A 17,354-nucleotide genomic window follows, 5' to 3' on the forward strand; every position below is an offset into this window, starting at 1 on the left:
CTATCACTATCACTACCCCTACCACTACCCCTGTCACTACCCCTATTACTACCACTATCACTACCCCTATCACCACCCCTATCACTACCCCTATCACTACCCCTATCACTACCCCCTATCACTACGTATCATTACCCCCTATCACTATCACTACCCCTACCACTACCCCTGTCACTACCCCTATTACTACCCCTATCACTACCCCTATCACTACCCCCTATCACTACCCCTATCACTACCCCTATTACTACCCCTATCACTACCCCCTATCACTACCCCTATCACTACCCCTATCACTACCCCCTATCACTACCCCTATCACTACCCCCATCACTACCCCCTATCACTACCCCTATCACTACCCCTATCACTACCCCCTATCACTACCCCTATCACTACCCCCTATCACTACCCCTATCACTACCCCTATCACTACCCCCTATCACTACCCCATATCACTGCCCCTATCACCACCCCTATCACTACCCCTATCACTACCCCTATCACTACCCCTATCACTACCCCTATCACTATCACTACCCCTATCACTACCCCCTATTACTACCCCTATCACTACCCCCTTTCACTACCCCTATCACTACCCCCTATCACTACCCCCTATCACTACCCCTATCACTATCACTACCCCTATCACTACCCCGTATCACTACCCCCTATCACTACCCCCATCACTACCCCCTATCACTACCCCTATCACTACCCCCTATCACTACCCCCTATCACTACCCCCTATCACTACCCCTGTCACTACCCCCTATCACTACCCCTATCACTACCCCTATCACTACCCCCTATCACTACCCCTATCACTACCCCTATCACTACCCCCTATCACTACCCCTATAACTACCCCCTATCACTACCCCCTATCACTACCCCTATCACTACCCCTATCACTACCCCCTATCACTACCCCATATCACTGCCCCTATCACCACCCCTATCACTACCCCTATCACTACCCCTATCACTACCCCCTATCACTACCCCTATCACTATCACTACCCCTATCACTACCCCCTATTACTACCCCTATCACTACCCCCTTTCACTATCCCTATCACTACCCCCTATCACTACCCCCTATCACTACCCCTATCACTACCCCTATCACTACCCCCTATCACTACACCCTATCACTACCCCCACCACTACCCCCTATCACTACCCCTATCACTACCCCCTATCACTACCCCCTATCACTACCCCCTATCACTACCTCTGTCACTACCCCCTATCACTACCCCTATCACTACCCCTATGACTACCCCCTATCACTACCCCTATCACTACCCCTATCACTACCCCCTATCACTACCCCTATAACTACCCCCTATCACTACCCCTATCACTACCCCCTATCACTGCCCCTATCACTACCCCTATCACTACCCCCATCACTACCCCCTATCACTGCCCCTATCACTACCCCTATCACTACCCCTATCACTACCCCTATCACTACCCCTATCACTACCCCTATCACTACCCCCTATCACTACCCCTATCACACTACCCCCTATCACTACCCCCTATCACTACCCCTGTCACTACCTCCTATCACTACCCCTATCACTACCCCTATCACTACCCCCTATCACTACCCCTATCACTACCCCTATCACTACCCCCTATCACTACCCCTATAACTACCCCCTATCACTACCCCCTATCACTTCCCCTATCACTACCCCTATCACTACCCCCTATCACTACCCCATATCACTGCCCCTATCACCACCCCTATCACTACCCCTATCACTACCCCTATCACTACCCCCTATCACTACCCCTATCACTACCCCTATCACTACCCCCTATTACTACCCCTATCACTACCCCCTTTCACTACCCCTATCACTACCCCCTATCACTACCCCCTATCACTACCCCTATCACTATCACTACCCCTATCACTACCCCCTATCACTACCCCCTATCACTACCCCCATCACTACCCCCTATCACTACCCCTATCACTACCCCCTATCACTACCCCCTATCACTACCCCCTATCACTACCTCTGTCACTACCCCCTATCACTACCCCTATCACTACCCCTATCACTACCCCCTATCACTACCCCTATCACTACCCCTATCACTACCCCCTATCACTACCCCTATAACTACCCCCTATCACTACCCCTATCACTACCCCCTATCACTGCCCCTATCACTACCCCTATCACTACCCCCATCACTACCCCCATCACTGCCCCTATCACTACCCCTATCACTACCCCTATCACTACCCCTATCACTACCCCTATCACTACCCCTATCACTACCCCTATCACTACCCCCTATCACTACCCCTATCACTACCCTATCACTACCCCTATCACTACCCCCTATCACTACCCCTATCACTACCCCTATCACTACCCCCTATCACTACCCCTATCACTATCACTACCCCTATCACTACCCCCATCACTACCCCCTATCACTACCCCTATCACTATCCCCTATCACTACCCCCTATCACTACCCCTATCACTACCCCTATCACTACCCCTATCACTACCCCCTATCACTACCCCTGTCACTACCCCTTATTACTACCCCTATCACTACCCCCTATCACTACCCCTATAACTACCCCCTATCACTACCCCTATCACTACCCCCTATCACTGCCCCTATCACTACCCCTATCACTTCCCCCATCACTACCCCCTATCACTGCCCCTATCACTACCCCTATCACTACCCCTATCACTACCCCTATCACTACCCCTATCACTACCCCTATCACTACCCCCTATCACTACCCCTATCACTACCCCTATCACTACCCCTATCACTACCCCCTATCACTACCCCTATCACTACCCCTATCACTACCCCCTATCACTACCCCTATCACTATCACTACGCCTATCACTACCCCCATCACTACCCCCTATCACTACCCCTATCACTACCCCCTATCACTACCCCCTATCACTACCCCTATCACTACCCCTATCACTACCCCTATCACTACCCCCTATCACTACCCCTGTCACTACCCCTTATCACTACCCCCATCACTACCCCCTATCACTACCCCTATCACTACCCCCTATCACTACCCCTATCACTACCCCCTATCACTATCACTACCCCTACCACTACCCCTATCACTACCCCCTATCACTACCCCTATCACTACCCCCTATCACTACCCCCTATCACTACCCCCTATCACTACCCCTATCACTACCCCCTACCACTACCCCTATCACTACTCCTATCACTACCCCCTATCACTACCCCCTATCACTACCCCCTACCACTACCACTACCCCCTTTTACTACCCCTACCACTACCCCCTACCACTACCCCTACCACTACCCCCTATTACTACCCCCTATCACTACCCCCTATCACTACCCCCTATCACTACCCCTATCACTACTCCCTACCACTACCCCTATCACTACTCCTATCACTACCCCCTATCACTACCCCCTATCACTACCCCCTACCACTACCCCTACCACTACCTCCTTTTACTACCCCTACCACTACCCCCTACCACTACCCCTACCACTACCCCCTATTACTATCCCCTATCACTACCCCCTATCACTACCCCCTATCACTACCCTCTATTTCTACCCCCTATCACTACCCCCTATCACTACCCCCTATCACTATCACTACCCCTGTCACTACCACTATCACTACCCCCTATCACTACCCCCTATCACTACCCCCTATCACTACCCCTATCACTACCCTACGTTACCATCACGTTACCTCTACGTGACCCCCACGTTAACCCCCCACGTGACCCCCACGTGACCTCTCCCCCCCCCCCCACGTGACCCCCACGTGACCTCCTCCCCCCCCCCCCCCCCCCCCTCCCACGTGACCGCCCAGGGCAGCACCATGATGGTGGTGGAAGATCCGCTGGCCGGGCTGATGGAGGAACGGACCGTGACAGTGGAGCAGCGTGGTGGTGGTGGTGGTGGTGATGATGGTGATGATGGTGGTGATGGTGATGGTGGTGATGGTGGTGGTGATGGTGATGGTGGCTCTCCGACCCTCTCCTCGGTCTCCGTGGTCACCTCGCCCGACGGGACCACCCGGCGCACCGAGACCAAGGCACCGCCCGATCCACCATCACGCTGCGCACGCACACGCTGACCCCGTGAACTCTCAACCCTGACCAGCAAAAACTCTCAACGCTGACCCCGTGAACTCTCAACCGTGACCCCACAAACTCTCCACTGTGACCCTGCGAACTCGCCACCCTGACCACAAAAACTCTCAACCCTGACCGCAAAAACTCTCAACCCTGACCCCGTGAACTCTCAACCCTGACCCCACAAACTCTCCACTCTGACCCTGCGAACTCGCCACCCTGACCACAAAAACTCTCAACCCTGACCGCAAAAACTCTCAACCCTGACCCCGTGAACTCTCAACCCTGACCCCAAAAACTCTCAACCCTGACCCCGTGAACTCTCAACCCTGACCCCACAAACTCTCCACTCTGACCCCGCAAACTCTCAACCCTGACCCTGTGAACTCTCAACCCTGAACCCAAAAACTCTCAACGCTGACCCCGTGAACTCTCAACCGTGACCCCAAAAACTCTCAACCCTGACCCCGTGAACTCTCAACCCTGACCCCACAAACTCTCCATTCTGACCCCGCGAACTCTCAACCCTGACCCCGTGAACTGTCAATCCTGACCCCGTGAACTCTCCACCCTGGCCCCGCGAACTCTCCACCCTGACCCCAAAAACTCTCAACCCTTACCCCGTGAACTCTCAACCCTGAGCCCACAAACTCTCCACTCTGAACCCGTGAAACTCTCAACCCTGACCCTGTGAACTCTCAACCCTGAACCCAAAAACTCTCAACCCTGACCCAAGAACTCTCAACCCTGACCCCAAAAACTCTCAACCCTGATCCCACGAACTCTCAACCCTGACCCTGTGAACTCTCAATCCTGACCCCACGAACTCTCCACCCTTACCCTGTGAACTCTCAACCCTGACCCCACGAAGTCTCAACCCTGACCCCGTGAACTCTCCACCCTGATCCCACGAACTCTCAACCCTGACCCCGCAAACTCTCCACCCTGACCCCGCGAACTCTCAACCCCGACCTCGCCTCTCTCACGCTCACCCCACCCTCCCCCCCCCCTCTCTCCCTCCTCACCCTCACCAGGTGAGGAGGGTGATCAAGACGGTGACCACCCGCACGGTTCGCCAGGTGCCCGTGGCGCTGGGCCCGCAGGGGCTGCCCCTGGGCTGGCCACCGGGGCCCAACTCTGGTGGAGCGAACCCCATCGTGGAACCTTCCACCTCCACCACCACCTCCACCACCTCCACCACCTCCACCACCTCCTACTCCACCAACACCTCCCCCTACTCCACCACCACCTCCTACTCCACCACCCCCTACTCCACCACCCCCTACTCCACCACCTCCTACTCCACCACCCCCTACTCCACCACCCCCTACTCCACCACCCCCTACTCCACCATGGACCCCTACTCCACCTCCACCCCCTACTCCACCACCTCCTACTCGCTAGAGCGGCCTCGTGGTGGTGGTGGTAGCTGGAATGGTGGTGGTGGTGGTGGGTTTGGTAGTGGAACCTGGAGAGGAGGTGGTGGTGGTGGTGGTGGTGGTGGAAGCTGGAAAGGTGGTGGTGGTGGTGTTGGTGGTGTTGGTGGTGGTGTTGGTGGTGGCTCCTATGGTGAGGTGGTGGGTGGCTCCTATGGCAGTTTGGCCAGGGGGCTCCACGCGGCTGAGAGGTACCGGAGCCTCTCCCCACAACAACTACAACAACAACAACAACCACAACAACAACCACAACAACAACCACAACAACAACCACAACCACCCATGGGCATCCCCGGAGGTCCACCCACTAAGCGACGAGGAACGGAGGAAGAGGAGGAGGCAGAGTGGGAAGTGGTGAGTAGTGGTGGATGGGTGGGTGGGTGGGTGAGTGGGTGGGTGGGTGAGTGAGTGGTTGAGTGGGTGAGTGAGTGGGTGAGTGGGTGGGTGGGTGAGTGGGTGTGTGGGTGGGTGGGTGAGTGGTTGAGTGGGTGAGTGGGTGGGTTGGTGAGTGAGTGAGTGAGTGGGTGAGTGAATGGGTGGGTGAGTGAGTGAGTGGGTGGGTGGGTGGGTGAGTGGGTGAGTGGATGAGTGGGTGGGTTGGTGAGTGAGTGAGTGGGTGGGTTGGTGAGTGAGTGAGTGAGTGGGTGAATGAGTGAGTGGGTGGGTGGGTGGGTGAGTGAGTGGGTGGGTGAGTGAGTGGGTGAGTGAATGGGTGGGTGAGTGAGTGAGTGGGTGGGTGGGTGAGTGGGTGAGTGGATGAGTGGGTGGGTGACTGGTTGAGTGGGTGAGTGAGTAGGTGGGTGAGTGAATGGGTGGGTGAGTGAATGCGTTGGTGGGTGAGTGAGTGAGTGAGTGGGTGAGTGGGTGGGTGAGGGGGTGAGTGAGTGAGTGGGTGAGTGGGTGAGTGAGTGGGTGAGTGGGTGGGTGAGTGAATGGGTGGGTGAGTGAATGCGTTGGTGGGTGAGTGAGTGAGTGGGTGAGTGGGTGGGTGGGTGAGGGGGTGAGTGAGTGAGTGGGTGAGTGGGTGAGTGGGGGAGTGAGTGGGGTGAGTGGGTGAGTGAGTGGGGTGAGTGGGTGAGTGAGTGGGGTGAGCGAGCGTTTGGTGAGTAGCTGAAATGGGAGCGGTGAGCGTCGCGAATTCTAACGATGTTCAACAATGGCTAGAGGTCTGAAAATGTGGTTACTGTCCCCCCCACCCCCACCACTACCCCCACCCCCCACCCCCCCCACTACCCCCACCCCCCACCCCCCCCACTACCCCCCACTACCCCCCACACCCCCCCACCCCCATCAGCGGCGCCCCGCCCACGCGCCAGGCCACCGCTGCTCCCAGCCCGAGCGCTTCCAGGCCGAGCCCTACGGCCTCGAGGACGATCGCCGTAGCGACGACGACTGCGACGACGACTGTGACGTCGGCTGTGACGTCGGCGACGACTGCTGTGACGTCGGCGGCAGTCGTCACGGCGACGTCGACGGCCGTGACGTCACGGGGCCCACGCGGCACCGGGGCTGCGCGGCGCCTCACCGGGGAGCCAATCGGATGGCCGGGGGGAGGTGAGTGCGCGCGTGTGTGTGTGTGTGTATGTGTGTGTGTATGTACACGCGTGTGTGTGTGTGTACGTGTGTGTGTACACGTGTGTGTGTGTGTATGTGTGTGTGTACACGTGTGTGTGTGTGTATGTGTGTGTGTACACGTGTGTGTGTGTGTGTGTATGTGTGTGCACGCGTGTGTGTGTACGTGTGTGTGTACACGTGTGTGTGTATGTGTGTGTGTACACGCGTGTGTGTGTACACGCGTGTGTGTGTGTACACGCGTGTGTGTGTGTATACGTGTGTGTGTATACGTGTGTACACGTGTACACGTGCGTTGTGTGTATGTGTGTGTGTACACGTGTGTATGGCAATGCTGTGGTGGGCAGTGCCGTGGGGGGGAGGGTCAACTTAGATTGACCATTCCCCTCATGGCATCTGTGACCACCACAGCGGCCGGGTACGAGTAGCTGGTAACCCCTCCACCTTTAAATTAATTACCACAAAACTACGATATAAATAACTTAACAAGCTTGTGCCGGAGGCCCCGGGGGGACAGGCGTCTATGACGTCTCATGGCCAAACCCCAATTGGCAAAGCCAGGAGATTGAATCTCTACCCTCGGGGCTACTCCAGAAACAACAAAAAGCCAGTTCGTGTGGCCACGTGGAATGTTCAAACGCTCACTGGGGAGGAGAGGCTGCCACTCCTCTGTCGGGAGCTGGACCGGTACCGCCTGGATCTCCTGCCACCATGAGTGGTGGACAGTCCTCTACTCGGGGCAGCAGAGTGTCAAACAACAGGGAGTGGCTCTTCTTCTGAACAAAATAATGAAGGGGGCGTGGGAACGTGGCGTTGAGGTGTGGGAAGCTGTAAGCCCCAGGCTACTTTGGGCTCGCCTTCCCATCAACCGGAGGCGAGGAGTGGTGGTCGTGGTTACTTATGCCCCCTCCGAAGATGAACATCTGTGGAGGGATGCAGGCAAGGCCGATGAGTCAGATGCCTTCTATGACCTCCTGTCACAGGTGCTAACTAAAGGGGCCCCTCGGGGTAGAGTCATCTTGTTAGGTGACTTCAATGACCGAGTTGGTCATGATGCTGGAACCTGGTCTGGAGTCATTGGAAGGCATGGGCCAGATCAGCTCATTAACAACGGCAGGAGGCTGCTAGATTTTTGTGCAGCCCATGGGCTTGTAATTACCAACACGCTATTCCGGCATCGGCGCATCCACACAACATCATGAATGCATGCCGGGTTCAAGCAAGAACATCTGCTGGACTACATAGTGACGGACCAGTGGATGCGGGCCCACGTCCTTGACACCAGGACCTGCCGTGGAGCTGATTTGTCGACTGACCATCGACTTGTCATCTGTAAGATGCACCTGCCATTCTTACACTCCGGTGGTGGGTGTACACCCAGGACCCCATTCCAACCTAAACTGGCCTGGTCTCAGTTATCAAATGAAAGTTGCAAGCAAGAATTTCATCATCGCTTATGGCTGGGGTTGGCAATCGTCCCCCCTCCTCCTGATGTCGAGGGTAAATGGGCGAGGTTTAGGACTGTCGCTCATGCAGCTGCAATGGCTACTTTGGATACACAGTCCAGACCTCCCTAGAGGCCCTGGCTGACAGAGGAGGTGTTCAGGCTGGCAGAGAAAAAGCGACAGGCCCACTGTCATCGGCTACAGAATCCCACGTTGGATAATGAGGAGACTTACCGCAGCCTTCGCTCGGAGGTTCGGAGAGCCATGAGGCGCTGCAAGGATGGGTGGTGGTCGCGGGTTGCTGAGGAGATGGAGTCTGCCCCAATGGCCCGCGATGACAAATAGCTTTTTAACTGCATCAAAAAACTAACCTGCAGTGCCACACCTATTACCATCATTAGGGGAAAAAAACGGTTATCCAATCTCCGACCCCCAGGAAGAGGTTTGCAGATTTGCTGAGCATTTCTGTGAAAACGAAGTCACCCCCTGTGAGTGGCTGGCTAAGGTGCCATCTGCTGAGGAAGTACTGAAGACGATCCGGAGTCTGAGAACAGAAAAGGCACTGGGCAGAGATGATCTACCAAGAAAAATGGTTAGGTAGGGTGGCGCTTGTGCACAGACTACCCTACATGACATCATAACAACAGTCTGGACCATTGGACGGGTTCCACAGGATTGGAATGATGCCCAGGTGGTCTCCTTCTTTAAGAAGGGGGACCGCACAGACTGTAACAACTACAGGGGCATCTCACTCCTCAGTCTGCCGGGAAAGGTCCTGGCAAGGATTATTCAACATCGCCTTGCTAGGCACGCTGAGGAGGGGCTTGCGGAACCCCAATGCGGTTTCAGGAAAGGGCAGTCCTGCACAGATGCCATATTTTCTGTCCATCTGCTACAGCAGAGGTGTAGGGAATTCCCACAAGACCTACATCTCTGCTTTATTGACCTGGTCAAGGCCTATGATAACCATCAGTAGGCCTGGGCTCTGGGTTGTTCTTCGTGCTTTTGGAGTCCCTGACCCTCTGCTCACGATCATTAAGGACCTGCATGATGGTGAGCGGGCCTGGGTAAAACTACGTGGCCGGGAGTCAGAGCCATTCCCTGTACACCTTGGGATGCGACAGGGATGTCCTCTGGCTCCCACATTATTTAACATCTACTTCGACCACGTAGTTCGTGAAACCTTCAATAGTTGTACCGGGGGAATCTCCATATGGTACAGATATAATGGGAGGCTGATCGATGCCCGGGTGCGGTCAACGGATGACTCCCTATTGCTCAACCACGTTATGTATGCCGATGATCTGGAAATTGCTGCTCACTCAGAGGAGTTGGAGACGCTGCTGCTGAGACTGGAGCGTGTCACTAAGAGATAGGGCCTTACCATCAGCCCCACCAAAACTAATCACCTGCCTGGGTATTTTGTATCATCGGACACTCCACCCGCACAACTCCCAATCGGTGATGGGGCAGTTGTGGAGAGAGTGGAGAATTTCCCATACCTGGGCAGTGTGCTTATGACTGTCTCCAGTTTAACAGCAGAGGTCTCACTCCGAATCAGTCTAGCGGCAATATCTTTTCGTCGGTTGCGTAACGCTGTGTGGAAGCTACCTGGTCTGTTGCTCCGCACTAAGCTTCAGGTCTTCTCGGCCACGGTCATTCGCTCCCTTCTCTACGCTTGCGAAACGTGGACCCCCCTAATGGAACATCTTCGCCGGTTAGAAACATTTAAGCTGGCCTGCCTACGATCCATCCTGAGTTTAACCAGACTGGATTGTGTGCGGAGCTCACAAATCCTTGAAAGATCTGGGCAAGGTCCCATCGGTGAGCCCCTCCGGCAGGCAAGGCTGCGATGGCTGGGTCATGTAGCCCGCATGCCCAGCCACCGCATGCCTAAACAGCTTCCGTTCATCCGGATAGAGGAAGCTAAACGGGTGCAGCACGGGCTAGAGGAGAGATGGAGTGATGTGGTACAGGAGGACGTGGAGCTGAGTGGACTTGCCGATGACCGGTACCAGCGGCGTCAAGATCGGCCTCTGTGGAGGAGGCTCGTGAAGGACGCTACTGGGCAGTTGGAGGCAGTCGCCCTCCAACAACAACGGAGGACGGAGGAGCGACGCTCACAACAACGAGCGGAGCGCCGGGTGGCTAAAGCACAGCAGGTTGGCACAGTATAAGGGGCACAGGTGGTGCATCAGCCAGTCATCTCAGTCATCTCAATCAGTCGACCCGTGGCACCTGGGTCTGCCCCGTGACCTCCTGCCAGCGGGCGTTCGACACTTCACGTGGCGGCCTCAACGTGCACCTAGCCTGGCACCAACCCCCCCCCCCCACCACCACCATACCCCCACGTGTGTGCGCGTCACGTGTGTGTGTGTGCGTCACGTGTGTGTGCGTCACGTGTGTGTGTGCGCGTCACGTGTGTGTGTGCGCGTCACGTGTGTGTGTGCGCATCACGTGTGTGTGTGCGTCACGTGTGTGTGTGCGCGTCACGTGTGTGTGTGTGCGTCACGTGTGTGTGTGCGCGTCACGTGTGTGTGTGCGCGTCACGTGTGTGTGTGCGTCACGCGTGTGTGCGTCACGTGTGTGTGTGTGCGTCACGTGTGTGCGCGTCACGTGTGTGTGTGCGTCACGTGTGTGTGTGCGTCACGTGTGTGTGTGTGCGTCACGTGTGTGTGTGCACGTCACGTGTGTGTGTGCGCGTCACGTGCCACCACCACCACCGCCACCACCGCCACCACCGCCGCCACCAGCAGCAGCAGGCGCTATGATGACCCCATAGAGGAGGAGTTGCTGTGCGAGCGCATCGCGCGACCCTCGCTCGCCCCCCTCGCTGAGCCCGAGCGGGGCAGCCTTCAATCGCTCGACCGCGTGGGGGCCCCCGGCGGACCCCTGGGGAGCGGCCGGCCCCCGCCGGGGGGCGCGGGACCCCCGCCGGGGGGCGCGGGACCCCGGGAGCGAGCTCGACGCAGGACCCACTCCGAGGAGTCGCTGAGAAAGGATCCACAGTGGAGGGATCCCGAGCTGCCCGAGGTACTGGTTGGGTGGTGGTGGTGGTGGTGGTGGGGGGGGGGGAGGGAGGGGGGAGGGAGGCGGGGGGGGGGTGATTTTTGGGGCGGTTTTGGGGGTTTTTTAGTGGGTTTTTTTGGAATTTTGGGGGATTTTTGGCGACTTTTGGGATTTTTTTGGGTTTGGTGGGGTTTTGGGGCTTTTTTGGGGTGGTTTTGGGGGTTTGTTGGTGGGGGTCTTTGGAATTTTGGGGGATTTTTTGCGACTTTTGGGATTTTTTGGGCAGTGTTGGGGTTTTGGGACTTTTTTGGGGCGGTTTTGGATTTTTTTGGTGGGGTTCTTTGGAATTTTGGGGGATTTTTTGCGACTCTTGAGATTTTTTAGGGTTTTGAGGCTTTTTTGGGCGGTTTTGGTGGTTTTTTGGTGGGGTTCTTTGGAATTTTGGGGGATTTTTTGCGACTTTTGAGATTTTTGGGGTTTTGAGGCTTTTTTGGGCGGTTTTGGTGGTTTTTTGGTGGGGTTCTTTGGAATTTTGGGGGATTATTAGCGACTTTTGAGATTTTTTGGGGTTTTGGGGCTTTTTTGGGCGGTTTTGGTTTGTTTTTGGTGGGGTTCTTTGGAATTTTGGGGGATTTTTTGCGACTTTTGAGATTTTTTGGAATTTTATGGGGTTTTGGGGCTTTGGGCAAAACCACCCAAAAAACCCCCAAAATCCCAAAAGTCGCAAAAAATCCCCCAAAATTCCAAAGAGCCCCACCAAGAAACCCCCAAAACTGCAAAAAAAAGCCCCCAAACCCCAACAATCCCCAAAAAATCCCGAAAGCCGCAAAAATTCCCCCAAAATTCCAAAGACCCCCACCAAAACCCCCCAAAATCGCCCAAAAAAAGCCCCAAAACCCCAACAATCCCATAAAAAATCCTGAAAGTCGCAAAAAATCCCCCCAAATTCCAAAGGACCCCACCAAAAAACCAACAAAACCGTCCAAAAAGCCTCAAATCCCCAACAATCCCAAGAATCCCAAACGTCGCAAAAAATCACCCAAAATTCCAAAGAACCACACCAATAAACCCCCTAAACCGCCCCAAAAAAGCCCCAGAACCCCAAACAATCCCAATAAAATACCAAAAGTCGCGAAAAATCCCCCAAAATCCCCAATTACCCCACCAAAAAAACCCCACCCAAACCGCCCAAAAAAACCCCAAAACCCCACCAATCGCAAAAAAATCCCAAAAGTCGGAAAAAATTCCCCAAAATTCCAAATAAACCCACCAAAAAACCCCCCAAACTGCCCCAAAAAACCCCCAAAACCCCAACAATCCAAAAAAATCCCAAAAGTCGCAAAAAATCCCCCAAAATTCCAAAGACCCCCACTAAAAAACCCCCAAAATCGCCCAAAAAAGCCCCAAAACCCCAACAATCCCATAAAAATCCTGAAAGTCGCAAAAAATCCCCCCAAATTCCAAAGGACCACACCAAAAAACCAACAAAACCGCCCAAAATAGCCCCAAAACCCCAACAATCGCAAAAATCCCAAAAGTCGCAAAAAAATCACCCAAAATTCCAAAGAACCACACCAAAAAACCCCCTAAACCGCCCATAAAAAGCCCCAAAACCCCAAACAATCCCCAAAAAATACCAAAAGTCGCGAAAAATCCCCGAAAATCCCCAAAAACCCAGACAAAAAACCCACCAAAACTGCCCAAAAAAGCCACAAAACCCCAACAATCCCAAAAAATCCCAAAAGTCGCATAAAATCCCCCAAAATTCCAAAGAGCCCCACCAAGAAACCCCCAAAACTGTTCCAAAAAAGCCCCAAAACCCCAACAATCCCCAAAAAATCCCGAAAGTCGCAAAAAATCCCCCAAAATTCAAAAGACCCCCACCAAAAAAACCCCCAAAATCGCCAAAAAAAGCCCCAAAACCCCAACAATCCCATAAAAAATCCTGAAAGTCGCAAAAAATCCTTCCAAATTCCATAGGACCCCACCAAAAAACCAACAAAACCGCCCAAAAAAGCCCCAAAACTCCAACAATCCCAAGAATCCCAAAAGTCGCAAAAAATCACCAAAAATTCCAAAGAACCACACCAAAAAACCCCCTAAACCGCCCAAAAAACCCCCCAAAACCCTAAACAATCCCTATAAAATACCAAAAGTCGCGAAAATTCCCCCAAAATCCCAAAAAACCCCACCAAAAAAACCACCAAAACCACCCAAAAAAAGCCCCAAAACCCCACCAATCCCAAAAAAATCCCCAAAGTCGCAAAAAATCACCCAAAATTCCAAAGAACCACACCAAAAAACCAATAAAACCACCCAAAAAAGCCCCAAAACCCCAACAATTCCAAAAGTCGCAAAAAAACACCCAAAATTCCAAAGAACCACAGCAAAAACCCCCTAAATCGCCCAAAAAAAGCCCCAAAACCCCAAACAATCGCCTAAAAAATACCAAAAGTCGCGAAAAATCCCCGAAAATCCCTAAAACCCCAACAAAAAACCCACCAAAACTGCCCAAAAAAGCCACAAAACCCCAACAATCCCCAAAAAAATCCCAAAAGTGGCATAAAATCCCCCAAAATTCAAAAGAGCCCCACCAAAACACCCGCAAAACCGCTCAAAAAAAGCCCCAAAACCCCAACAATCCCCAAAAAATCCCAAAAGTCGCAAAAAATCCCCCAAACTTCCAAAGAACCCCACAAAAAAACCAACAAAACCGCTCAAAAAAACCCCAAAACCCCAACAATCCAAAAAATCCCAAAAGTCGCAAAAAATCACACAAAATTCCAAAGAACCACACCAAAAACCCCCCAAAACCACCCAAAAAAGCCCCAAAACCCCAAACAATCCCAACAAAATACCATCTGTCGCGAAAAATCCCCCAAATTCCAAAAAACCCCATCGAAAACCCCCAAAACTGCCCCAAAAAAGCCCCAAAACCCCAACAATCCAAAAAATATCCCAAAAGTCGCATAAAATCCCCCAAAATTCCAAAGAGCTCCACCAAGAAACCCCCAAAACTGCTAAAAAAAATCCCCAAAACCCCAACAATCCCCAAAAAATCCCGAAAGTCGCAAAAAATCCCCCCAAATTCCAAAGAACCCCACCAAAAAACCAACAAAACCGCCCAAAAAAGCCCCAAAACTCCAACAATCCCAAGAATCCCAAAAGTCGCAGAAAATCACCCAAAAATCCAAAGAACCACACCAAAAAAACCCCTAAACCGCCCCAAAAAAGCCCCAAAACCCCAAACAATCCCAATAAAATACCAAAAGTCGCGAAAAATCCCCCAAAATCCCAAAAAACCCAACCAAAAAACCCACGTAAACCGCCCAAAAAAAGCCCCAAAACCCCAACAATCCCAAAAAAATTCCGAAAGTCGCAAAAAATCCCCCAAAATTCCAAAGACCCCCACCAAAAACCCGCCCAAATCGCCCAAAAAAGCCCCAAAACCCCAACAATCCCATAAAAAATTCCTGAAAGTCGCAAAAAATCCCCCCAAATTCCAAAGGACCCCACCAAAAAACCAACAAAACCGCCGAAAAAAGCCCCAAAACTCCAATAATCCCAAGAATCCCAAAAGTTGCAACTTTTGGGATTTTTTTGCAACTTTTGGGATTTTTTTGGGGGATTGTTGGGGTTTTTGGCATTTCTTGGGCGGTTTTGTGGGTTTTTGGTGGGGTTCTTTGGAATTTTGGGGGATTATTAGCGACTTTTGAGATTTTTTTGGGATTGTTTGGGTTTTGGGGCTTTTTTGGGCTGTTTTTGGGGATTTTTTGGTGGGTTCTTTGGAATTTTGGGGGATTTTTTGTGACTTTTGGGATTTTTTGGGATTGTTTGGGTTTTTGGGCTTTTTGGGGCGGTTTTAGGGTTTTTCGTTGGGTTTTTTTTAATTTTGGGGGATTTTTAGCGATTTTTGGGATTTTTTGGGAATTTTTGGGGTTTTGGGGCTTTTTGGGGGCGTTTTTGGGGTTTTTTGGTGGGGTTCTTTGGAATTTTGGGGAGATTTTCTGCGACTTTTGGGACTTTTTTTGGGATTGTATGGGGTTTTGGGCTTTTTTGGGGCGGTTTTTGGGTTTTGTGGGGGGATTTTTTGCGACTTTTGGGATTTTTTGGGGATTTTTGCAGTTTTGGGGCTTTTTTGGGGCATTTTTTGGGTTTTTTTGGTGGGGATCTTTGGAATTTTGGTGGATTTTTTGTGACTATTGGGATTTTTTTTGTGATATTGGGGGTTTTGGGGGTTTTTGGGGCGGTTTTGGTGGCTTTTTCCTGGGGTTCTTTGGAATTTTGGGGGATTTTTTGCGACTTTTGGTATTTTTTGGGGATTGTTTGGGGTTTTGGGGGTTTTTGTGGACGGTTTTGGGGTTTTTGTGGTGGGGTTCTTTGGAATTTTGGGGGATTTTTTGCGACTTTTGGGTTTTTTGGGATCTTATGTGTTTTGCGGCTTTTTTGGGGCGGTTTTGGGGTTTTTTTGTTGGGGTTCTTTGGAATTTTGGGGGATTTTTTGCGACTTTTGGGATTTTTTTGGGGAATTTTTTGGGTTTTGTGGCATTTTTGGGTGGTTTTTTGGAGGGGCTCTTTGGAATTTTGGGGGATTTTTTACGACTTTTTGGATTTTTTAAGGATTGTTGGGGTTTTGGGGCTTTTTTTGGGCGGTTTTGGGTTTTTTTTAGTGGGGTTCTTTGGTATTTTGAGGGATATTTTGAGACTTTTGGGATTTTATAAGATTGTTTGGGGTATTGGGGCTTTTTAGGGTGGTTTTGGGTTTTTTTAGTGTTTTTTGGAATTTTGGGGGATTTTTTGTGAATTTTTGGGATTTTTTGGGATTGTTTGGGTTTTGGGGATTTTTTTGGGCGGTTTTGGGGTTTTTTGGTGGGGTTCTTTGGAATTTTGGGGGAATTTTTGCGACTTTTCGGATTATATTGGGATTGTTTGGGTTTTGGAGCATTTTTTGGGTGGTTTTGGGGTTTTTTTGGTGGGGTTCTTTGGGATTTTTGGGGATTTTTTTACGACTTTTGAGATTTTTTGGGATTTTATGGGTTTTGGTGCTTTTTTGGGGCGGCTTTGGGGTTTTTTGGTGGGGTTCTTTGGAATTTGGGGGGATTTCTTGCGACTTTTGGGATTTTTTGGGGATTGTTGGGGTTTTGGGGCTTTGGGCAAAACCACCCAAAAAACCCCCAAAATCCCAAAAGTCGCAAAAAATCCCCCAAAATTCCAAAGAGCCCCACCAAGAAACCCCCAAAACTGCAAAAAAAAAGCCCCCAAACCCCAACAATCCCAAAAAAATCCCGAAAGCCGCAAAAATTCCCCCAAAATTCCAAAGACCCCCACCAAAACCCCCCAAAATCGCCCAAAAAAGCCCCAAAACCCCAACAATCCCATAAAAAATCCTGAAAGTCGCAAAAAATCCCCCCAAATTCCAAAGGACCCCACCAAAAAACCAACAAAACCGTCCAAAAAGCCTCAAATCCCCAACAATCCCAAGAATCCCAAACGTCGCAAAAAATCACCCAAAATTCCAAAGAACCACACCAATAAACCCCCTAAACCGCCCCAAAAAAGCCCCAGAACCCCAAACAATCCCAATAAAATACCAAAAGTCGCGAAAAATCCCCCAAAATCCCCAATTACCCCACCAAAAAAACCCCACCCAAACTGCCCAAAAAAACCCCAAAACCCCACCAATCGCAAAAAAATCCCAAAAGTCGGAAAAAATTCCCCAAAATTCCAAATAA

General features: G+C 51.9%; 1 protein-coding gene across 1 annotated transcript in view; it reads left to right on the forward strand.

Annotated features, from left to right (window-relative positions):
* The first annotated feature begins 3,899 nt into the window (after window positions 1-3,899).
* The window catches only part of LOC142906728 (uncharacterized), a 67,468-nt gene continuing 54,013 nt past the window's right edge, over window positions 3,900-17,354 (forward strand). The window contains exons 1-4 of the mRNA XM_076055116.1: window positions 3,900-4,120; window positions 5,195-5,950; window positions 6,891-7,150; window positions 11,367-11,646. Of these exons, the coding sequence (XP_075911231.1) occupies window positions 3,905-4,120; window positions 5,195-5,950; window positions 6,891-7,150; window positions 11,367-11,646 (1,512 nt within the window). The 5' untranslated portion in view covers window positions 3,900-3,904. The remainder of the gene's footprint in view (window positions 4,121-5,194; window positions 5,951-6,890; window positions 7,151-11,366; window positions 11,647-17,354) is intronic.

The sequence above is a fragment of the Petromyzon marinus genome, chromosome 69, assembly GCF_048934315.1.
Source record: "Petromyzon marinus isolate PM22_M1 ecotype Great Lakes invasive population chromosome 69, UKy_Petmar_22M1.pri1.0, whole genome shotgun sequence".
Lineage (NCBI taxonomy): Eukaryota > Metazoa > Chordata > Hyperoartia > Petromyzontiformes > Petromyzontidae > Petromyzon > Petromyzon marinus.